The sequence below is a fragment of the Coregonus clupeaformis genome, unplaced genomic scaffold (genome assembly GCF_020615455.1).
Source record: "Coregonus clupeaformis isolate EN_2021a unplaced genomic scaffold, ASM2061545v1 scaf0565, whole genome shotgun sequence".
Taxonomy (NCBI): domain Eukaryota; kingdom Metazoa; phylum Chordata; class Actinopteri; order Salmoniformes; family Salmonidae; genus Coregonus; species Coregonus clupeaformis.
The window spans coordinates 5,001-32,120 of NW_025534020.1; the positions used below are offsets into that span (position 1 = coordinate 5,001).

Genomic DNA, 27,120 nt, shown 5'->3' on the forward strand with positions numbered 1-27,120 from the left:
GGCAGCAGCTACTCTTCCTGGGGTTTATTATGGATCCCCATTAGTTCCTGCCAAGGCAGCAGCTACTCTTCCTGGGGTTTATTATGGATCCCCATTAGTTCCTACCAAGGCAGCAGCTACTCTTCCTGGGGTTTATTATGGATCCCCATTAGTTCCTGCCAAGGCAGCAGCTACTCTTCCTGGGGTCCAAACATATTAAAGCATTTACATATAAAACAAAATATAAAACAGTACATCATATAACATTATTACACCACTACATATCTACAATACAAAATGTATAAAACCACCATACAACAATATTACAGTGTACGTGCGTGTAGAGTGCGTGTGCTAGCGTGAGTGTGTGTGTGTGTGTGTGTGTGTCTGTACCTGTGTGTGTCTCTTCACAGTCCCCGTTGTTCCATAAGGTGTATTTTTATCTGTTGTTTAAATCTGATTCTACTGCTTGCATCAGTTCCCTGATGTGGAATAGAGTTCCATGTAGTCATGGCTCTATGTAGTACTGTGCGCCTCCCATAGTCTGTTCTGGACTTGGGGACTGTGAAGAATCCTCTGGTGGCATGTCTTGTGGGGTAGTTTAAGCAGACACCTCGGTACATTCAGCTTGTCAACACTTCTTACAAAAACAAGTAGTGATGAAGTCAATCTCTCCTCCACTTTGAACCATGAGAGATGCATATTATTAATGTTAGCTCTCTGTGCCCTGTTTTTTAATTGTTTTATTTAATTTCACCTTTATTTAACCAGGTAAGCCAGTTGAGAACAAGTTCTCATTTACAACTGCGACCTGGCCAAGATAAAGCAAAGCAGTGCGATAAAAACAACAACAGAGAGTTACATATGGGGTAAACAAAACATAAAGTCAAAAATACAACAGAAAATATATATACAGTGTGTGCGAATGTAGCAAGTTATGGAGGTAAGGCAAAAAATAGGCCATAGTGCAAAATAGTTACAATTTAGTATTAACACTGGAGTGATAGATGTGCAAGAGATGATGTGCAAATAGAGATACTGGGGTGCAAATGAGCAAAATAAATAACAATATGGGGATGAGGTAGTTGGGTGGGCTAATTTCAGATGGGCTGTGTACAGGTGCAGTGATCGGTAAGGTGCTCTGACAACTGATGCTTAAAGTTAGTGAGGGAGATAAGAGTCTCCAGCTTCAGAGATTTTTGCAGTTCGTTCCAGTCATTGGCAGCAGAGAACTGGAAGGAATGGCGGCCAAAGGAGGTGTTGGCTTTGGGAATGACCAGTGAGATATACCTGCTGGAGCGCAGACTACGGGTGGGTGTTGCTATGGTGACCAACGAGCTAAGATAAGGCAGGGATTTGCCTAGCAGTGATTTATAGATGGCCTGGAGCCAGTGGGTTTGGCGACGAATATGTAGTGAGGACCAGCCAACAAGAGCGTACAGGTCACAGTGGTGGGTAGTGTATAGGGCTTTGGAGACAAAACGGATGGCAATGTGATAGACTACATCCAATTTGCTGAGTAGAGTGTTGGAGGCTATTTTGTAAATGACATCGCCGAAGTCAAGGATCGGTAGGATAGTCTGTTTTACGAGGGCATGTTTGGCAGCATGAGTGAAGGAGGCTTTGTTGCGAAATAAGAAACCGATTCTAGATTTAACTTTGGATTGGAGATTCTTAATGTGAGTCTGGAAGGAGAGTTTACAGTCTAACCAGACACCTAGGTATTTGTAGTTGTCCACATATTCTAAGTCAGACCCGCCGAGAGTAGTGTTTCTAGTTGGGCGGGCGGGTGCAAGCAGCGTTCGGTTGAAGAGCATGCATTTAGTTTTACCAGTGTTTAAGAGCAGTTGGAGGCTACTGAAGGAGTGTTGTATGGCATTGAAGCTCGTTTGGAGGTTTGTTAACGCAGTGTCCAATGAAGGGCCAGATGTATACAAAATGGTGTCGTCTGCGTAGAGGTGGATCTGAGAGTCACCAGCAGCAAGAGCGACATCATTGATATACACAGAGAATAGAGTCGGCCCGAGAATTGAACCCTGTGGCACCCCCATAGAGACTGCCATAGGTCCAGACAACAGGCCCTCCGATTTGACACATTGAACTCTATCTGAGAAGTAGTTGGTGAACCAGGCGAGGCAGTCATTTGAGAAATCAAGGTACCTCTTTTTGGCACCTGACCACACAACTGAACAGTAGTCCAGGTGTGACAAAACTAGGGCCTGTAGGACCTGCCTTGTTGATAGTGTTGTTAAGAAGGTAGAGCAGCACTTTATTATAGACATACTTCTCCCCATCTTAGCTAATGTTGTATCAATATGTTTTGACCACGACAGTTTACAATCCAGGGTTACTCCAAGCAGTTTAGTCACCTCAACTTGCTCAATTTCCACATCATTACAATATTTAGTTGAGGTTTAGGGTTCAGTGAATAATTTGTCCCAAATACAATGCTTTTAGTTTTTGAAATAAGTGCTGTGCTTGTTGAATATCCTTCCCAATAAGCATGCTGAAAGTCTGTTGTCAATTTGTTAACTGTAAAATAGCATTGACCTGTGTCATTGCCAACAAATGGTATATAACAAAGTATTGAGAAACGTTTGGTATTGACCAAATACTTATTTTCCACCATAATTTGCAAATAAATTCAAAAAAAATCCTACAATGTGATTTTCTGGATTTTATATTCTCAATTTGTCTGTCATAGTTGACGTGTACCTATGATGAAAATTACAGGCCTCTCTCATCTTTTTAAGTGGGAGAACTTGCACAATTGGTGGCTGACTAAATAGTTTTTTTCCCCCACTGTATTCCAGATCAAGAGAACAAAAGGACTTAAGTTCCTGTACATTACCTGTATATTACCACAATCACACCCTGTGTGTATATATGTGTGTGTGTGTGTGTGTGTGTGTGTGTGTGTGTGTGTGTGTGTGTGTGTGTGTGTGTGTGTGTGTGTGTGTGTGTGTGTGTGTGTATTTATAATGTGTGATAACTGTGTGTTCCAGTGAGTCTCCAGACCAGAGATGGTATGGGCAGTGGAGGACCTGTGGTCGACTGTAGAGGACTGTTAGAGAATGAAGGGTGAGGATCTGTCAGTGTTTCTGTGTGTTGGAGGTCTCTCTCACTGTGTGTTGGAGGGCTCTCTCACTGTGTGTTGGAGGGCTCTCTCACTGTGTGTTGGAGGGCTCTCTCACTGTGTGTTGGAGGGCTCTCTCACTGTGTGTTGGAGGGCTCTCTCACTGTGTGTTGGAGGGCTCTCTCACTGTGTGTTGGAGGGCTCTCTCACTGTGTGTTGGGAGGTCTCTCTCACTGTGTGTGTAACAGGTGTAGTGTGTAACAGGTGTAGCGTGTAACAGGTGTGGTGTGTAACAGGTGTGTAACAGGTGTAGCGTGTAACAGGTGTAGCGTGTAACAGGTGTAGCGTGTAACAGGTGTAGCGTGTAACAGGTGTAGTGTGTAACAGGTGTAGCGTGTAACAGGTGTAGTGTGTAACAGGTGTAGTGTGCAACAGGTGTTTAACAGGTGTAGTGTGTAACAGGTGTAGTGTGTAACAGGTGTGGCGTGTAACAGGTGTGTAACAGGTATAGTGTGTAACAGGTGTGTAACAGGTGTAGCGTGTAACAGGTGTAGCGTGTAACAGGTGTAGCGTGTAACAGGTGTAGTGTGTAACAGGTGTAGTGTGCAACAGGTGTTTAACAGGTGTAGTGTGTAACAGGTGTAGTGTGTAACAGGTGTGGCGTGTAACAGGTGTGTAACAGGTATAGTGTGTAACAGGTGTGTAACAGGTGTAGCGTGTAACAGGTGTAGCGTGTAACAGGTGTGTGTGTGTGTAGGCCTGTGTTTGAGGGCTGTTTCAGTGAGGAGCCGCTGCCGTACTCAGACCCCACGGGCGCCGCTGGGGGCGGGACCTGTCCACTGGATTCACCCAACCAGGAGAACCGGCTCCAGGCTCAGCGAATCAGAGGCCAGGATTCCCAAAGACACACCCACACCCCTCAGAACCGACCGCATGGCAACCAATCACCTGATCTGCCTGAGGGATACGGTGAGAGAGAGTGTGTGTGTGTGTGTGTGTGTGTGTGTGTTATTGAGCAGCACACCATGGTGCAGGGCCGTGTGTGTGTGTGTGTGTGTAATGTGTGTGTGTGTGTGTGACTTTTCTGTGTAATGTGTGTTACAGAGCAGCGCACCACGGTGCAGGGACAGGTGTATTTTCTTCACACACAGACGGGAGTCAGCACCTGGCATGACCCACGCATACCCAGGTAACGCATGGCAACCATACAGCCATCCGTCTACTATACTACCCAGGTAACACATGGCCACCATACAGCCATCCGTCTACTATACTACCCAGGTAACGCATGGCCACCATACAGCCATCCGTCTACTATACTACCCAGGTAACGCATGGCAACCAAACAGCCATCCGTCTACTATACTACCCAGGTAACACATGGCCACCATACAGCCATCCGTCTACTATACTACCCAGGTAACACATGGCCACCATACAGCCATCCGTCTACTATACTACCCAGGTAACACATGGCAACCAAACAGCCATCCGTCTACTATACTACCCAGGTAACACATGGCAACCAAACAGCCATCCGTCTACTATACTACCCAGGTAACACATGGCCACCATACAGCCATCCGTCTACTATACTACCCAGGTAACACATGGCCACCATACAGCCATCCGTCTACTATACTACCCAGGTAACACATGGCAACCATACAGCCATCCGTCTACTATACTACCCAGGTAACGCATGGCAACCATACAGCCATCCGTCTACTATACTACCCAGGTAACACATGGCCACCACCATACAGCCATCCGTCTACTATACTACCCAGGTAACGCATGGCAACCATACAGCCATCCGTCTACTATACTACCCAGGTAACACATGGCCACCACCATACAGCCATCCGTCTACTATACTACCCAGGTAACACATGGCCACCACACAGCCATCCGTCTACTATACTACCCAGGTAACACATGGCCACCATACAGCCATCCGTCTACTATACTACCCAGGTAACACATGGCCACCATACAGCCATCCGTCTACTATACTACCTAGGTAACGCATGGCCACCATACAGCCATCTGTCTACTATACTACCCAGGTAACACATGGCCACCATACAGCCATCCGTCTACTATACTACCCAGGTAACACATGGCCACCATACAGCCATCCGTCTACTATACTACCCAGGTAACACATGGCCACCACACAGCCATCCGTCTACTATACTACCCAGGTAACACATGGCCACCATACAGCCATCCGTCTACTATACTACCCAGGTAACACATGGCCACCACACAGCCATCCGTCTACTATACTACCCAGGTAACACATGGCCACCACACAGCCATCCGTCTACTATACTACCCAGGTAACACATGGCCACCACACAGCCATCCGTCTACTATACTACCCAGGTAACACATGGCCACCATACAGCCATCCGTCTACTATACTACCCAGGTAACACATGGCCACCATACAGCCATCCGTCTACTATACTACCCAGGTAACACATGGCCACCATACAGCCATCCGTCTACTATACTACCCAGGTAACACATGGCCACCATACAGCCATCCGTCTACTATACTACCCAGGTAACACATGGCCACCACCATACAGCCATCCGTCTACTATACTACCCAGGTAACACATGGCCACCATACAGCCATCCGTCTACTATACTACCCAGGTAACACATGGCCACCATACAGCCATCCGTCTACTATACTACCCAGGTAACACATGGCCACCATACAGCCATCCGTCTACTATACTACCCAGGTAACACATGGCCACCATACAGCCATCCGTCTACTATACTACCCAGGTAACACATGGCCACCATACAGCCATCCGTCTACTATACTACCCAGGTAACACATGGCCACCATACAGCCATCCGTCTACTATACTACCCAGGTAACGCATGGCCACCACACAGCCATCCGTCTACTATACTACCCAGGTAACGCATGGCCACCATACAGCCATCCGTCTACTATACTACCCAGGTAACGCATGGCCACCATACAGCCATCCGTCTACTATACTACCCAGGTAACGCATGGCCACCACACAGCCATCCGTCTACTATACTACCCAGGTAACGCATGGCCACCATACAGCCATCCGTCTACTATACTACCCAGGTAACGGCATGGCCACCATACAGCCATCCGTCTACTATACTACCCAGGTAACGCATGGCCACCATACAGCCATCCGTCTACTATACTACCCAGGTAACGCATGGCCACCATACAGCCATCCGTCTACTATACTACCCAGGTAACGCATGGCCACCATACAGCCATCCGTCTACTATACTACCCAGGTAACACATGGCCACCGTACAGCCATCCGTCTACTATACTACCCAGGTAACGCATGGCCACCACACAGCCATCCGTCTACTATACTACCCAGGTAACGCATGGCCACCACACAGCCATCCGTCTACTATACTACCCAGGTAACACATGGCCACCATACAGCCATCCGTCTACGAACCACCCTCTAACCATACTATCCTACCCTCTAACCTTACTATCCTACCCTCTAACCTACTATACTACCCTCTAACCTTACTATCCTACCCTCTAACCTTACTATCCTACCCTCTAACCTTACTATCCTACCCTCTAACCTTACTATCCTACCCTCTAACCTTACTATCCTACCCTCTAACCTTACTATCCTACCCTCTAACCTTACTATCCTACCCTCTAACCTTACTCTCCTACCCTCTAACCTTACTATCCTACCCTCTAACCTTACTATCCTACCCTCTAACCTTACTATACTACCCTCTAACCTTACTATCCTACCCTCTAACCTTACTATCCTACCCTCTAACCTTACTATCCTACCCTCTAACCTTACTATCCTACCCTCTAACCTTACTATCCTACCCTCTAACCTTACTATCCTACCCTCTAACCTTACTATACTACCCTCTAACCTTACTATCCTACCCTCTAACCTTACTATCCTACCCTCTAACCTTACTATCCTACCCTCTAACCTTACTATCCTACCCTTACTATCCTACCCTCTAACCTTACTATCCTACCCTCTAACCTTACTATCCTACCCTCTAACCTTACTATCCTACCCTCTAACCTTACTATCCTACCCTCTAACCTTACTATACTACCCTCTAACCTTACTATCCTACCCTCTAACCTTACTATCCTACCCTCTAACCTTACTATCCTACCCTCTAACCTTACTATCCTACCCTCTAACCTTACTATCCTACCCTCTAACCTTACTATCCTACCCTCTAACCTTACTATCCTACCCTCTAACCTTACTATCCTACCCTCTAACCTTACTATCCTACCCTCTAACCTTACTATCCTACCCTCTAACCTTACTATCCTACCCTCTAACCTTACTATCCTACCCTCTAACCTTACTATCCTACCCTCTAACCTTACTATCCTACCCTCTAACCTTACTATCCTACCCTCTAACCTTACTATCCTACCCTCTAACCTTACTATCCTACCCTCTAACCTTACTATCCTACCCTCTAACCTTACTATCCTACCCTCTAACCTTACTATCCTACCCTCTAACCTTACTATCCTACCCTCTAACCTTACTATCCTACCCTCTAACCTTACTATCCTACCCTCTAACCTTACTATCCTACCCTCTAACCTTACTATCCTACCCTCTAACCTTACTATCCTACCCTCTAACCTTACTATCCTACCCTCTAACCTTACTATACTACCCTCTAACCTTACTATCCTACCCTTACTATCCTACCCTCTAACCTTACTATCCTACCCTCTAACCTTACTATACTACCCTCTAACCTTACTATCCTACCCTCTAACCTTACTATCCTACCCTCTAACCTTACTATCCTACCCTCTAACCTTACTATCCTACCCTCTAACCTTACTATCCTACCCTCTAACCTTACTATCCTACCCTCTAACCTTACTATCCTACCCTCTAACCTTACTATCCTACCCTCTAACCTTACTATCCTACCCTCTAACCTTACTATCCTACCCTCTAACCTTACTATCCTACCCTCTAACCTTACTATCCTACCCTCTAACCTTACTATCCTACCCTCTAACCTTACTATCCTACCCTCTAACCTTACTATCCTACCCTCTAACCTTACTATCCTACCCTCTAACCTTACTATCCTACCCTCTAACCTTACTATCCTACCCTCTAACCTTACTATCCTACCCTCTAACCTTACTATCCTACCCTCTAACCTTACTATCCTACCCTCTAACCTTACTATCCTACCCTCTAACCTTACTACCCTACCCTCTAACCTATCCTACCCTCTAACCTTACTATCCTACCCTCTAACCTTACTATCCTACCCTCTAACCTTACTATCCTACCCTCTAACCTTGCTATCCTACCCTCTAACCTTACTATCCTACCCTCTAACCTTACTATCCTACTATCCTACCCTCTAACCTTACTATCCTACCCTCTAACCTTACTATCCTACCCTCTAACCTTACTATCCTACCCTCTAACCTTACTATCCTACCCTCTAACCTTACTATCCTACCCTCTAACCTTACTATCCTACCCTCTAACCTTACTATCCTACTATCCTACCCTCTAACCTTACTATCCTACCCTCTAACCTTACTATCCTACCCTCTAACCTTACTATCCTACCCTCTAACCTTACTATCCTACCCTCTAACCATACTATCCTACCCTCTAACCTTACTATCCTACTATCCTACCCTCTAACCTTACTATCCTACTATCCTACCCTCTAACCTTAATACTATCCTACCCTCTAACCTTACTATCCTACTATCCTACCCTCTAACCTTACTATCCTACTATCCTACCCTCTAACCTTACTATCCTACTATCCTACCCTCTAACCTTACTATCCTACCCTCTAACCTTACTATCCTACCCTCTAACCTTACTATCCTACCCTCTAACCTTACTATCCTACCCTCTAACCTTACTATCCTACCCTCTAACCTTACTATCCTACCCTCTAACCTTACTATCCTACCCTCTAACCTTACTATCCTCCTTACTATCCTACCCTCTAACCTTACTATCCTACCCTCTAACCTTACTATCCTACCCTCTAACCTTACTATCCTACCCTCTAACCTTACTATCCTACCCTCTAACCTTACTATCCTACCCTCTAACCTTACTATCCTACCCTCTAACCTTACTATCCTACCCTCTAACCTTACTATCCTACCCTCTAACCTTACTATCCTACCCTCTAACCTTACTATCCTACCCTCTAACCTTACTATCCTACCCTCTAACCTTACTATCCTACCCTCTAACCTTACTATCCTACCCTCTAACCTTACTATCCTACCCTCTAACCTTACTATCCTACCCTCTAACCTTACTATCCTACCCTCTAACCTTACTATCCTACCCTCTAACCTTACTATCCTACCCTCTAACCTTACTATCCTACCCTCTAACCTTACTATCCTACCCTCTAACCTTACTATCCTACCCTCTAACCTTACTATCCTACCCTCTAACCTTACTATCCTACCCTCTAACCTTACTATCCTACCCTCTAACCTTACTATCCTACCCTCTAACCTTCTACTATCCTACCCTCTAACCTTACTATCCTACCCTCTAACCTTACTATCCTACCCTCTAACCTTACTATCCTACCCTCTAACCTTACTATCCTACCCTCTAACCTTACTATCCTACCCTCTAACCTTACTATCCTACCCTCTAACCTTACTATCCTACCCTCTAACCTTACTATCCTACCCTCTAACCTTACTATCCTACCCTCTAACCTTACTATCCTACCCTCTAACCTTACTATCCTACCCTCTAACCTTACTATCCTACCCTCTAACCTTACTATCCTACCCTCTAACCTTACTATCCTACCCTCTAACCTTACTATCCTACCCTCTAACCTTACTATCCTACCCTCTAACCTTACTATCCTACCCTCTAACCTTACTATCCTACCCTCTAACCTTACTATCCTACCCTCTAACCTTACTATCCTACCCTCTAACCTTACTATCCTACCCTCTAACCTTACTATCCTACCCTCTAACCTTACTATCCTACCCTCTAACCTTACTATCCTACCCTCTAACCTTACTATCCTACCCTCTAACCTTACTATCCTACCCTCTAACCTTACTATCCTACCCTCTAACCTTACTATCCTACCCTCTAACCTTACTATCCTACCCTTACTATCCTACCCTCTAACCTTACTATCCTACCCTCTAACCTTACTATCCTACCCTCTAACCTTACTATCCTACCCTCTAACCTTACTATCCTACCCTCTAACCTTACTATCCTACCCTCTAACCTTACTATCCTACCCTCTAACCTTACTATCCTACCCTCTAACCTTACTATCCTACCCTCTAACCTTACTATCCTACCCCTCTAACCTTACTATCCTACCCTCTAACCTTACTATCCTACCCTCTAACCTTACTATCCTACCCTCTAACCTTACTATCCTACCCTCTAACCTTACTATCCTACCCTCTAACCTTACTATCCTACCCTCTAACCTTACTATCCTACCCTCTAACCTTACTATCCTACCCTCTAACCTTACTATCCTACCCTCTAACCTTACTATCCTACCCTCTAACCTTACTATCCTACCCTCTAACCTTACTATCCTACCCTCTAACCTTACTATCCTACCCTCTAACCTTACTATCCTACCCTCTAACCTTACTATCCTACCCTCTAACCTTACTATCCTACCCTCTAACCTTACTATCCTACCCTCTAACCTTACTATCCTACCCTCTAACCTTACTATCCTACCCTCTAACCTTACTATCCTACCCTCTAACCTTACTATCCTACCCTCTAACCTTACTATCCTACCCTCTAACCTTACTATCCTACCCTCTAACCTTACTATCCTACCCTCTAACCTTACTATCCTACCCTCTAACCTTACTATCCTACCCTCTAACCTTACTATCCTACCCTCTAACCTTACTATCCTACCCTCTAACCTTACTATCCTACCCTCTAACCTTACTATCCTACCCTCTAACCTTACTATCCTACCCTCTAACCTTACTATCCTACCCTCTAACCTTACTATCCTACCCTCTAACCTTACTATCCTACCCTCTAACCTTACTATCCTACCCTCTAACCTTACTATCCTACCCTCTAACCTTACTATCCTACCCTCTAACCTTACTATCCTACCCTCTAACCTTACTATCCTACCCTCTAACCTTACTATCCTACCCTCTAACCTTACTATCCTACCCTCTAACCTTACTATCCTACCCTCTAACCTTACTATCCCTTACTACCTACCCTCTAACCTTACTATCCTACCCTCTAACCTTACTATCCTACCCTCTAACCTTACTATCCTACCCTCTAACCTTACTATCCTACCCTCTAACCTTACTATCCTACCCTCTAACCTTACTATCCTACCCTCTAACCTTACTATCCTACCCTCTAACCTTACTATCCTACCCTCTAACCTTACTATCCTACCCTCTAACCTTACTATCCTACCCCTTACTATCCTACCCTCTAACCTTACTATCCTACCCTCTAACCTTACTATCCTACCCTCTAACCTTACTATCCTACCCTCTAACCTTACTATCCTACCCTCTAACCTTACTATCCTACCCTCTAACCTTACTATCCTACCCTCTAACCTTACTATCCTACCCTCTAACCTTACTATCCTACCCTCTAACCTTACTATCCTACCCTCTAACCTTACTATCCTACCCTCTAACCTTACTATCCTACCCTCTAACCTTACTATCCTACCCTCTAACCTTACTATCCTACCCTCTAACCTTACTATCCTACCCTCTAACCTTACTATACTACCCTCTAACCTTACTATCCTACCCTCTAACCTTACTATCCTACCCTCTAACCTTACTATCCTACCCTCTAACCTTACTATCCTACCCTCTAACCTTACTATCCTACCCTCTAACCTTACTATCCTACCCTCTAACCTTACTATCCTACCCTCTAACCTTACTATCCTACCCTCTAACCTTACTATCCTACCCTCTAACCTTACTATCCTACCCTCTAACCTTACTATCCTACCCTCTAACCTTACTATCCTACCCTCTAACCTTACTATCCTACCCTCTAACCTTACTATCCTACCCTCTAACCTTACTATCCTACCCTCTAACCTTACTATCCTACCCTCTAACCTTACTATCCTACCCTCTAACCTTACTATCCTACCCTCTAACCTTACTATCCTACCCTCTAACCTTACTATCCTACCCTCTAACCTTACTATCCTACCCTCTAACCTTACTATCCTACTATCCTACCCTCTAACCTTACTATCCTACCCTCTAACCTTACTATCCTACCCTCTAACCTTACTATCCTACCCTCTAACCTTACTATCCTACCCTCTAACCTTACTATCCTACCCTCTAACCTTACTATCCTACCCTCTAACCTTACTATCCTACCCTCTAACCTTACTATCCTACCCTCTAACCTTACTATCCTACCCTTACTATCCTACCCTCTAACCTTACTATCCTACCCTCTAACCTTACTATCCTACCCTCTAACCTTACTATCCTACCCTCTAACCTTACTATCCTACCCTCTAACCTTACTATCCTACCCTCTAACCTTACTATCCTACCCTCTAACCTTACTATCCTACCCTCTAACCTTACTATCCTACCCTCTAACCTTACTATCCTACCCTCTAACCTTACTATCCTACCCTCTAACCTTACTATCCTACCCTCTAACCTTACTATACTACCCTCTAACCTTACTATCCTACCCTCTAACCTTACTATCCTACCCTCTAACCTTACTATCCTACCCTCTAACCTTACTATCCTACCCTCTAACCTTACTATCCTACCCTCTAACCTTACTATCCTACCCTCTAACCTTACTATCCTACCCTCTAACCTTACTATCCTACCCTCTAACCTTACTATCCTACCCTCTAACCTTACTATCCTACCCTCTAACCTTACTATCCTACCCTCTAACCTTACTATCCTACCCTCTAACCTTACTATCCTACCCTCTAACCTTACTATCCTACCCTCTAACCTTACTATCCCTACCCTCTAACCTTACTATCCTACCCTCTAACCTTACTATCCTACCCTCTAACCTTACTATCCTACCCTCTAACCTTACTATCCTACCCTCTACCTTACTATCCTACCCTCTAACCTTACTATCCTACCCTCTAACCTTACTATCCTACCCTCTAACCTTACTATCCTACCTCTAACCTTACTATCCTACCCTCTAACCTTACTATCCTACCCTCTAACCTTACTATCCTACCCTCTAACCTTACTATCCTACCCTCTAACCTTACTATCCTACCCTCTAACCTTACTATCCTACCCTCTAACCTTACTATCCTACCCCTCCTTACTATCCTACCCTCTAACCTTACTATCCTACCCTCTTACTATCCTACCCTCTAACCTTACTATCCTACCCTCTAACCTTACTATCCTACCCTCTAACCTTACTATCCTACCCTCTAACCTTACTATCCTACCCTCTAACCTTACTATCCTACCCTCTAACCTTACTATCCTACCCTCTAACCTTACTATCCTACCCTCTAACCTTACTATCCTACCCTCTAACCTTACTATCCTACCCTCTAACCTTACTATCCTACCCTCTAACCTTACTATCCTACCCTCTAACCTTACTATCCTACCCTCTAACCTTACTATCCTACCCTCTAACCTTACTATCCTACCCTCTAACCTTACTATCCTACCCTCTAACCTTACTATCCTACCCTCTAACCTTACTATCCTACCCTCTAACCTTACTATCCTACCCTCTAACCTTACTATCCTACCCTCTAACCTTACTATCCTACCCTCTAACCTTACTATCCTACCCTCTAACCTTACTATCCTACCCTCTAACCTTACTATCCTACCCTCTAACCTTACTATCCTACCCTCTAACCTTACTATCCTACCCTCTAACCTTACTATCCTACCCTCTAACCTTACTATCCTACCCTCTAACCTTACTATCCTACCCTCTAACCTTACTATCCTACCCTCTAACCTTACTATCCTACCCTCTAACCTTACTATCCTACCCTCTAACCTTACTATCCTCCCTCTAACCTTACTATCCTACCCTCTAACCTTACTATCCTACCCTCTAACCTTACTATCCTACCCTCTAACCTTACTATCCTACCCTCTAACCTTACTATCCTAACCTTACTATCCTACCCTCTAACCTTACTATCCTACCCTCTAACCTTACTATCCTACCCTTACTATCCTACCCTCTAACCTTACTATCCTACCCTCTAACCTTACTATCCTACCCTTACTATCCTACCCTCTAACCTTACTATCCTACCCTTACTATCCTACCCTCTAACCTTACTATCCTACCCTCTAACCTTACTATCCTACCCTCTAACCTTACTATCCTACCCTCTAACCTTACTATCCTACCCTCTAACCTTACTATCCTACCCTCTAACCTTACTATCCTACCCTCTAACCTTACTATCCTACCCTCTAACCTTACTATCCTACCCTCTAACCTTACTATCCTACCCTCTAACCTTACTATCCTACCCTCTAACCTTACTATCCTACCCTCTAACCTTACTATCCTACCCTCTAACCTTACTATCCTACCCTCTAACCTTACTATCCTACCCTCTAACCTTACTATCCTACCCTCTAACCTTACTATCCTACCCTCTAACCTTACTATCCTACCCTCTAACCTTACTATCCTACCCTCTAACCTTACTATCCTACCCTCTAACCTTACTATCCTACCCTCTAACCTTACTATCCTACCCTCTAACCTTACTATCCTACCCTCTAACCTTACTATCCTACCCTCTAACCTTACTATCCTACCCTCTAACCTTACTATCCTACCCTCTAACCTTACTATCCTACCCTCTAACCTTACTATCCTACCCTCTAACCTTACTATCCTACCCTCTAACCTTACTATCCTACCCTCTAACCTTACTATCCTACCCTCTAACCTTACTATCCTACCCTCTAACCTTACTATCCTACCCTCTAACCTTACTATCCTACCCTCTAACCTTACTATCCTACCCTCTAACCTTACTATCCTACCCTCTAACCTTACTATCCTACCCTCTAACCTTACTATCCTACCCTCTAACCTTACTATCCTACCCTCTAACCTTACTATCCTACCCTCTAACCTTACTATCCTACCCTCTAACCTTACTATCCTACCCTCTAACCTTACTATCCTACCCTCTAACCTTACTATCCTACCCTCTAACCTTACTATCCTACCCTCTAACCTTACTATCCTACCCTCTAACCTTACTATCCTACCCTCTAACCTTACTATCCTACCCTCTAACCTTACTATCCTACCCTCTAACCTTACTATCCTACCCTCTAACCTTACTATCCTACCCTACTAACCTTACTATCCTACCCTCTAACCTTACTATCCTACCCTCTAACCTTACTATCCTACCCTCTAACCTTACTATCCTACCCTCTAACCTTACTATCCTACCCTCTAACCTTACTATCCTACCCCTCTAACCTTACTATCCTACCCTCTAACCTTACTATCCTACCCTCTAACCTTACTATCCTACTCCTCTAACCTTACTATCCTACCCTCTAACCTTACTATCCTACCCTCTAACCTTACTATCCTACCCTCTAACCTTACTATCCTACCCTCTAACCTTACTATCCTACCCTCTAACCTTACTATCCTACCCTCTAACCTTACTATCCTACCCTCTAACCTTACTATCCTACCCTCTAACCTTACTATCCTACCCTCTAACCTTACTATCCTACCCTCTAACCTTACTATCCTACCCTCTAACCTTACTATCCTACCCTCTAACCTTACTATCCTACCCTCTAACCTTACTATCCTACCCTCTAACCTCTACTATCCTACCCTCTAACCTTACTATCCTACCCTCTAACCTTACTACCCTACCCTCTAACCTTACTATCCTACCCTCTAACCTTTATCCTACCCTCTAACCTTACTATCCTACCCTCTAACCCTCTATCCTACCTCCCCTCTATCCTACCTCCCCCTCTATCCTACCTCCCCTCTATCCTACCTCTCCCCTCTATCCTACCTCCCCCTCTGTCCTACCTCCCCTCTGTCTCACCTCCCCTCTATCCTACCTCCCCCTCTGTCCTACCTCCTCTGTCTCTACCTCCCCTCTATCCTACCTCCCCCCTCTGTCCTACCTCCCCTCTGTCTCACCTCCCCCTCTATCCTACCTCCCCCTCTATCCTACCTCCCCCTCTGTCTCACCTCCCCTCTATCCTACCTCCCCCTCTGTCTCACCTCCCCTCTATCCTACCTCCCCCTCTGTCCTACCTCCCCCCTCTGTCTCACCTCCCCTCTATCCTACCTCCCCCCTCTGTCTCACCTCCCCTCTATCCTACCTCATCCCTTACCCACCTACCTGAATTGGAATGCATCCAGTTGGAAGGCTTAGAGCTCAGTGAGGTGTGTTGTGATTGATTTAGAGCTCAGTAAGGTGTGTTGTGATTGGTGTATAGCTCAGTAAGGTGTGTTGTGATTGGTGTAGAGCTCAGAAAGGTGTGTTGTGATTGGTCCAGGGACCTGACAGTAAGGTGTGTTGTGATTGGTCCAGGGACCTGACCAGTGTGAGCTGTGAGGAGTTGGGTCCGCTGCCAGCCGGCTGGGAGGTGAGGAGCACGGTGTCGGGACGTATCTACTTTGTGGACCACAACAACCGAACCACGCAGTTCACTGACCCCCGACTACACACCATCATCAGGTACACTTGTGTGCGCACACACACACACACACAGACACACAGACACACACACACACACACACACACACACACACACACACACACACACACAGACAGAAGGTTACAGCCCAGTCCTATGGTGAGCAGTGTAAGTGAAATAATGATGTGATTTACTACCAGTAATCATCATCTCTAACACCAATGACTCTAGATACTGGGCTATAGACACACCAATGACTCTAGATACTGGGCTATAGACACACCAATGACTCTAGATACTGGGCTATAGACACACCAATGACTCTAGATACTGGGCTATATACACACCAATGACTCTAGATACTGGGCTATAGACAGACACACCAATGACTCTAGATACTGGGCTATAGACACACCACTGACTCTAGATACTGAGCTATAGACAGACACACCAATGACTCTAGATACTGGGCTATAGACACACCAATGACTCTAGATACTGGGCTATAGACACACCAATGACTCTAGATACTGGGCTATAGACACACCAATGACTCTAGATACTGGGCTATAGACACACCAATGACTCTAGATACTGGGCTATAGACACACCACTGACTCTAGATACTGGGCTATAGACACACCAATGACTCTAGATACTGGGCTATAGACACACCAATGACTCTAGATACTGGGCTATAGACACACCAATGACTCTAGATACTGGGCTATAGACACACCAATGACTCTAGATACTGGGCTATAGACACACCACTGACTCTATATACTGGGCTATAGACAGACACACCAATGACTCTAGATACTGGGCTATAGACAGACACACCAATGACTCTAGATACTGGGCTATAGACACACCAATGACTCTAGATACTGGGCTATAGACACACCAATGACTCTAGATACTGGGCTATAGACACACCAATGACTCTAGATACTGGGCTATAGACACACCAATGACTCTAGATACTGGGCTATAGACACACCAATGACTCTAGATACTGGGCTATAGCAGACACACCAATGACTCTAGATACTGGGCTATAGACAGACACACCAATGACTCTAGATACTGGGCTATAGCAGACACACCAATGACTCTAGATACTGGGCTATAGACAGACACACCAATGACTCTAGATACTGGGCTATAGCAGACACACCAATGACTCTAGATACTGGGCTATACAGACACACCAATGACTCTAGATACTGGGCTATAGACACACCAATGACTCTAGATACTGGGCTATAGACACACCAATGACTCTAGATACTGGGCTATAGACACACCAATGACTCTAGATACTGGGCTATAGACAGACACACCAATGACTCTAGATACTGGGCTATAGACACACCAATGACTCTAGATACTGGGCTATAGACACACCAATGACTCTAGATACTGGGCTATAGACACACCAATGACTCTAGATACTGGGGTATAGACACACCACTGACTCTAGATACTGGGCTATAGACACACCAATGACTAGATACTGGGCTATAGACACACCAATGACTAGATACTGGGCTATAGACACACCAATGACTCTAGATACTGGGCTATAGACACACCAATGACTCTAGATACTGGGCTATAGACACACCAATGACTCTAGATACTGGGCTATAGACAGACACACCAATGACTCTAGATACTGGGCTATAGACACACCAATGACTCTAGATACTGGGCTATAGACACACCAATGACTCTAGATACTGGGCTATAGACACACCAATGACTCTAGATACTGGGCTATAGACACACCAATGACTCTAGATACTGGGCTATAGACACACCAATGACTCTAGATACTGGGCTATACTACCAGTAATCATCACCTCTAACACCAATGACTCTAGATACTGGGCTATAGACACACCAATGACTCTAGATACTGGGCTATAGACACACCAATGACTCTAGATACTGGGCTATAGACACACCAATGACTCTAGATACTGGGCTATAGACACACCAATGACTCTAGATACTGGGCTATCAGACACACCAATGACTCTAGATACTGGGCTATGAGACACACCAATGACTCTAGATACTGGGCTATACAGACACACCAATGACTCTAGATACTGGGCTATAGACACACCAATGACTCTAGATACTGGGCTATAGACACACCAATGACTCTAGATACTGGGCTATAGACACACCAATGACTCTAGATACTGGGCTATAGACAGACACACCAATGACTCTAGATACTGGGCTATAGACAGACACACCAATGACTCTAGATACTGGGCTATAGACAGACACACCAATGACTCTAGATACTGGGCTATAGACAGACACACCAATGACTCTAGATACTGGGCTATAGACACACCAATGACTCTAGATACTGGGCTATAGACAGACACACCAATGACTCTAGATACTGGGCTATAGACACACCAATGACTCTAGATACTGGGCTATAGACACACCAATGACTCTAGATACTGGGCTATAGCAGACACACCAATGACTCTAGATACTGGGCTATAGACACACCAATGACTCTAGATACTGGGCTATAGACACACCAATGACTCTAGATACTGGGCTATAGACACACCAATGACTCTAGATACTGGGCTATAGACACACCAATGACTCTAGATACTGGGCTATAGACACACCAATGACTCTAGATACTGGGGCTATAGACACACCAATGACTCTAGATACTGGGCTATAGACACACCAATGACTCTAGATACTGGGCTATAGACACACCAATGACTCTAGATACTGGGCTATAGACACACCAATGACTCTAGATACTGGGCTATAGACACACCAATGACTCTAGATACTGGGCTATAGACACACCAATGACTCTAGATACTGGGCTATAGACACACCAATGACTCTAGATACTGGGCTATAGACACACCAATGACTCTAGATACTGGGCTATAGACACACCAATGACTCTAGATACTGGGCTATAGACACACCAATGACTCTAGATACTGGGCTATAGACACACCAATGACTCTAGATACTGGGCTATAGACACACCAATGACTCTAGATACTGGGCTATAGACACACCAATGACTCTAGATACTGGGCTATAGACACACCAATGACTCTAGATACTGGGCTATAGACACACCAATGACTCTAGATACTGGGCTATAGACACACCAATGACTCTAGATACTGGGCTATAGACACACCAATGACTCTAGATACTGGGCTATAGACACACCAATGACTCTAGATACTGGGCTATAGCAGACACACCAATGACTCTAGATACTGGGCTATAGACACACCAATGACTCTAGATACTGGGCTATAGACACACCAATGACTCTAGATACTGGGCTATAGACAGACACACCAATGACTCTAGATACTGGGCTATAGACACACCAATGACTCTAGATACTGGGCTATAGACACACCAATGACTCTAGATACTGGGCTATAGACACACCAATGACTCTAGATACTGGGCTATAGACACACCAATGACTCTAGATACTGGGCTATAGACACACCAATGACTCTAGATACTGGGCTATAGACACACCAATGACTCTAGATACTGGGCTATAGACACACCAATGACTCTAGATACTGGGCTATAGACACACCAATGACTCTAGATACTGGGCTATAGACAGACACACCAATGACTCTAGATACTGGGCTATAGACACACCAATGACTCTAGATACTGGGCTATAGACAGACACACCAATGACTCTAGATACTGGGCTATAGACACACCAATGACTCTAGATACTGGGCTATAGACAGACACACCAATGACTCTAGATACTGGGCTATAGACAGACACACCAATGACTCTAGATACTGGGCTATAGACACACCAATGACTCTAGATACTGGGCTATAGACACACCAATGACTCTAGATACTGGGCTATAGACACACCAATGACTCTAGATACTGGGCTATAGACACACCAATGACTCTAGATACTGGGCTATAGACACACCAATGACTCTAGATACTGGGCTATAGACACACCAATGACTCTAGATACTGGGCTATAGACACACCAATGACTCTAGATACTGGGCTATAGACACACCAATGACTCTAGATACTGGGCTATAGACACACCAATGACTCTAGATACTGGGCTGTAGACACACCAATGACTCTAGATACTGGGCTATAGACAGACACACCAATGACTCTAGATACTGGGCTATAGACACACCAATGACTCTAGATACTGGGCTATAGACAGACACACCAATGACTCTAGATACTGGGCTATAGACACACCAATGACTCTAGATACTGGGCTATAGACACACCAATGACTCTAGATACTGGGCTATAGACACACCAATGACTCTAGATACTGGGCTATAGACACACCAATGACTCTAGATACTGGGCTATAGACACACCAATGACTCTAGATACTGGGCTATAGACACACCAATGACTCTAGATACTGGGCTATAGACACACCACTGACTCTAGATACTGGGCTATAGACACACCACTCATGTTATCTATGGATTATTTGCTATTTGTCTTTAATTGTTTGATATTTGCTATTTTTTTATTTTTTACTTATCTATTTTTTACTTAACACTTCTTATTTGTTTCTTAAAAACTGCATTGTTGGTTAAGGGCTTGTCAGTAAGCATTTCACTGTAATGTCCACACCTGTTGTATTTGGCGCATGTGGCTGGGAAAAATAATTTTCCCCCTTTCCAATGTTCTCTATTTTTGATTATTTTTGATACTGAATGTTATCAGATCTTCAACCAAAACCTAATATTAGATAAAGGGAACTTGAATGAATAAATAACACAACAATTACACACTTATTTAATTTATTTAATAAACAAAGTTATGCAACACCCAATGCCCCTGTGTGAAAAAGTAATTGCCCCCTTAAAGTGACTTGCGAAAGTATTCACCCCCCTTGGCATTTTTCCTATTTTGTTGCCTTACAACCTGGAATTAAAATTGATTTTTGGGGGGTTTGTATCATTTGATTTACACAACATGCCTACCACTTTGAAGATGCAAAATATTTTTTGGGGTGAAACAAACAAGAAATAAGACCAAAACAAAACAGAAAACTTGAGCGTGCATAACTATTCACCCCCAAAGTCAATACTTTGTAGAGCCACCTTTTGCAGCAATTACAGCTGCAAGTCTCTTGGGGTATGTCTCTATAAGCTTGGCACATCTAGCCACTGGGATTTTTGCCCATTCTTCAAGGCAAAACTGCTCCAGCTCCTTCAAGTTGGATGGGTTCCGCTGGTGTACAGCAATCTTTAAGTCATACCACAGATTCTCAATTGGATTGAGGTCTGGGCTTTGACTAGGCCATTCCAAGACATTTAAATGTTTCCCCTTAAACCACTCAAGTGTTGCTTTAGCAGTATGCTTAGGGTCATTGTCCTGCTGGAAGGTGAACCTCCATCCCAGTCTCAAATCTCTAGAAGACTGAAACAGGTTTCCTTCAAGAATTTCCCTGTATTTAGCGCCATTCTTCATTCCTTCAATGCTGACCAGTTTCCCAGTCCCTGCCGATGAAAAACATCCCCACAGCATGATGCTGCCACCACCATGCTTCACTGTGGGGATGGTGTTCTCGGGGTGATGAGAGGTGTTGGGTTTGCGCCAGACATAGCGTTTTCCTTGAGGGCCGAAAAGCTCAATTTTAGTCTCATCTGACCAAAGTACCTTCTTCCATATGTTTGGGGAGTCTCCCACATGCCTTTTGGCGAACACCAAACGTGTTTGCAAATTTTTTTCTTTAAGCAATGGCTTTTTTCTGGCCACTCTTCCGTAAAGCCCAGCTCTGTGGAGTGTACGGCTTAAAGTGGTCCTATGGACAGATACTCCAATCTCCGCTGTGGAGCTTTGCAGCTCCTTCAGGGTTATCTTTGACTCTTTGTTGCCTCTCTGATTAATGCCCTCCTTGCCTGGTCCGTGAGTTTTGGTGGGCGGCCCTCTCTTGGCAGGTTTGTTGTGGTGCCATATTCTTTCCATTTTTTAATAATGGATTTAATGGTGCTCCGTGGGATGTTCAAAGTTTCTGATATTTTTTTATAACCCAACCCTGATCTGTACTTCTCCACAACTTTGTCCCTGACCTGTTTGGAGAGCTCCTTGGTCTTCATGGTGCCGCTTGCTTGGTGGTGCCCCTTGCTTAGTGGTGTTGCAGACTCTGGGGCCTTTCAGAACAGGTGTATATATATACTGAGATCATGTGACACTTAGATTGCACACAGGTGGACTTTATTTAACTAATTATGTAATTCTGAAGGTAATTGGTTGCACCAGGTCTTATTTAGGTGCTTCATAGCAAAGGGGGTGAATACAAATGCACGCACCACTTTTCCGTTATTTATTTTTCAGAATTTTGTTAATAAGTTATTTTTTTCATTTCACTTCACCCATCTGGACTATTTTGTGTATGTCCATTACATGAAATCCAAATAAAAATAAATTTAAATTACATGTTGTAATGCAACAAAATATGAAAAACGCCAAGGGGGATGAATACTTTTGCAAGGCAGTGTACACTCAATAACTGGTTGTGCCACCTTTAGCTGCAATGACTCCAACCAAATGCTTCCTGTAGTTGTTGATCAGTTTCACTTGGAGGAATTTTGGCCCACTCTTCCATGCAGAACAGCTTTAACTCAGCGACATTTGTGGGTTTTCAAGCATGATCTGCTTGTTTCAAGTCCTGCCACAACATCTCAATTGGGATTACGTCTGGACTTTGACTAGGCCATTCCAAAAGCGCAGCTGGGTCATGCAGCAAGACAATGATCCAAAACACAGGGTTTACATGAAAATGGCTAAAAAGCAACTAATTTGAGGTTTTGGAATGGCCTAGTCAAAGTCCAGACGTAATCCCAATTGAGATGTTGTGGCAGGACTTGAAACAAGCAGTTCATGCTTGAAAACCCACAAATGTCACTGAGTTAAAGCAGTTCTGCATGGAAGAGTGGGCCAAAATTCCTCCACAGCGACGTGAGAGACTGATCAACAACTACAGGAAGCATTTGGTTGGAGTCATTGCAGCTAAAGGTGGCACAACCAGTTATTGAGTGCAAGGCGGCAATTACTTTTTCCACACAGGGGCATTGGGTGTTGCATAACTTTGTTTATGATATAAATAAAATAAGTATCCATTTTTTTGTTTTTGTTATTTGTTCAATCAGGTTCCCTTTATCTAATATTAGGTTTTGGTTGAAGATCTGATAACATTCAGTATCAAAGATATGCAACAATAGAGAAAATCAGAAAGGGGACAAATCCTATTTTTCCACTGTATGTCCAATGGATTGTGTGTGTTTTCCACTGTATGTCCAATGGATTGTGTGTGTTTTCCACTGTATGTCCAATGGATTGTGTGTGTTTTCCACTGTATGTCCAATGGATTGTGTGTGTTTTCCACTGTATGTCCAATGGATTGTGTGTGTTTTCCACTGTATGTCCAATGGATTGTGTGTGTCCAGCCAACACTCCCAGGAGAAGGAGTCGTCTCGGCCGCTGGATGGGGGAGGCGGGAGAGAGATGGAGGTGGGGGGTGAGGAGGAGGAGGGGGGAGGAGGAGGAGGCGAGGTGACACTGCGTTATGAGAGAGACCTGGTCCACAAACTGAAGCTGCTGCGACACGAGCTGTCGCTACAGCAACCACAAGCCGGACACTGTCGCATAGAGGTCTCACGAGAAGAGATCTTTGAGGTACGTACATATATAAAGTGCCAGTCAAAAGTTTGGACACACCTACTCATTCCAGGGTTTTTCTTTATTTTTTTTACTATTTTCTACATTGTAGAATAATAGTGAAGACATCAAAACTATGAAATAACACATATGGAATCATGTAGTAACCAAAAAAAAAGTGTTAAACAAATAAAAATATATTTTGTATTTGAGATTCTTCAAAGTAGCCACCCTTTGCGTTGATGAACAGCTTTGCACACTCTTGGCGTTCTCTCAACCAGCTTCATGAGGTAGTCACCTGGAATGCATTTCAATTAACAGGTGTGCCTTGTTAAAAGTTACTTAGTGGAATTTCTTTCCTTCTTAATGCATTTGAGCCAATCAGTTGTGTTGTGACAACGTAGGGGTGGTATACAGAAGATAGCCCTATTTGGTAAAAGACCAAGTGAATCAGGCCTTCGTGGTCGAATTGCTGCAAAGAAACCACTACTAAAGGACACCAATAAGAAGAAGAGACCAGCTTCGGCCAAGAAACACGAGCAATGGACATAAGACCGGTGGAAATCTGTCCTTTGGTCTGGAGTCCAACCGCCGTGTCTTTGTGAGACGCAGAGTAGGTGAACGGATGATCTCTGCATGTGTAGTTCCCACCGTGAAGCATGGAGGAGGAGGTGTAATGGTGTGGGGGTGCTTTGCTGGTGACACTGTGTGATTTATTTAGAATTCAAGGCACACTTAACCAGCATGGCTACCACAGCATTCTGCAGTGATACGCCATCCCATCTGGTTTGGGCTTAGTGGGACTATCATTTGTTTTTCAACAGGACAATGACCCAACACACCTCCAGGCTGTGTAAGGGCTATTTGACCAAGAAGGAGAGTGATGGAGTGCTGCATCAGATGACATGGCCTCCACAATCCCCCGACCTCAACCCAATTGAGATGGTTTGGGATGAGTTGGACCGCAGACTGAAGGAAAAGCAGCTAACAAGTGCTCAGCATATGTGGGAACTCCTTCAAGACTGTTGGAAAAGCATTCCAGGTGAAGCTGGTTGAGAGAATGCCAAGAGTGTGCAAAGCTGTCATCAAGGCAAAGGGTGACTACTTTGAAGAATCTCAAATATAAAATATATTTTGATTTGTTTAACACTTGTTTTTGGGTTACTACACGATTCCATATGTGTTATTTCATAGTTTTGATGTCTTCACTATTATTCTACAATGTAGAAAATAGTACAAATAAAGAAAAACCCTTGAATGAGTAGGTGTGTCCAAACTTTTGACTGGTAGTGTATATACACACACACACACACACACACACACACACACACACACACACACACATTTATAGGCATGCCGACACAATCCATTTACATGTATGTCATTTAGCAGACGCTCTTATCCAGAGCGACTTACAGGAGCAATTAGGGTTAAGTGCCTTGCTCAAGGGCACATCGACAGATTTTTCACCTAGTCGGCTCGGGGGATTAGAACCAGCCGCCTTTCGGTTACTGGCACAACGCTCTTAACCACTAAGCTACCTGCCGTAACCAGGAAATGGCAGTGAGAGTTCTGCAGAGTGCAGCTACCTGCCGTAACCAGGAAATGGCGGGGAGAGTTCTGCAGAGTGCAGCTACCTGCCGTAACCAGGAAATGGCAGTGAGAGTTCTGCAGAGTGCAGCTACCTGCCGTAACCAGGAAATGGCGGGGAGAGTTCTGCAGAGTGCAGCTACCTGCCGTAACCAGGAAATGGCGGTGAGAGTTCTGCAGAGTGCAGCTACCTGCCGTAACCAGGAAATGGCGGTGAGAGTTCTGCAGAGTGCAGCTACCTGCCGTAACCAGGAAATGGCAGTGAGAGTTCTGCAGAGTGCAGCTACCTGCCGTAACCAGGAAATGGCAGTGAGAGTTCTGCAGAGTGCAGCTACCTGCCGTAACCAGGAAATGGCGGGGAGAGTTCTGCAGAGTGCAGCTACCTGCCGTAACCAGGAAATGGCGGGGAGAGTTCTGCAGAGTGCACCTTTAACTCTACAACGGGTCATCATTTAGTGTCTGTAGCATCTATTTATGTCTTTGAAATATTCCTGGCTATTCCTGTGGTTTATAAATATTCTGCCACCAGGACATGTTCTTCAAGTTATATTTTCTTTAATTAAGCGTGTGTGTGTGTGTGTGTCTGTGTGTGTGTGTGTGTGTGTGTGTGTGTGTGTGTGTGTGTGTGTGTGTGTGTAGGAGTCTTATCGTCAGATCATGAAGATGAGACCAAAGGATCTGAAGAAACGACTGATGGTGAAGTTTAGAGGAGAGGAAGGACTGGACTACGGAGGAGTGGCAAGGTGACAGTCTGGTGTACTACGGTTGGATTGTGGTTATGTTGTGATAACGTTTAGAGGAGAGGAAGGACTACGGAGGAGTGGCAAGGTGACAGTCTGGTGTACTAAGGTTGGATTGTGGTTATGTTGTGATAACGTTTAGAGGAGAGGAAGGACTACGGAGGAGTGGCAAGGTGACAGTCTGGTGTACTAAGGTTGGATTGTGGTTATGTTGTGATA

At 44.5% G+C, this 27,120-nt stretch overlaps 1 protein-coding gene across 3 annotated transcripts in view; it reads left to right on the forward strand.

Moving 5' to 3' along the window:
• The window catches only part of smurf1 (SMAD specific E3 ubiquitin protein ligase 1), a gene marked incomplete at its 5' end in the record, with an annotated part of 61,831 nt that overhangs the window by 1,100 nt on the left and 33,611 nt on the right, over positions 1–27,120 (forward strand). For all 3 annotated transcript variants that reach the window (XM_045215952.1, XM_045215950.1, XM_045215951.1), the window contains 6 exon segments: positions 2,985–3,060; positions 3,813–4,024; positions 4,160–4,244; positions 16,736–16,882; positions 24,361–24,589; positions 26,801–26,904. In XM_045215952.1, coding sequence (XP_045071887.1) covers positions 2,985–3,060; positions 3,813–4,024; positions 4,160–4,244; positions 16,736–16,882; positions 24,361–24,589; positions 26,801–26,904 — 853 coding nt within the window.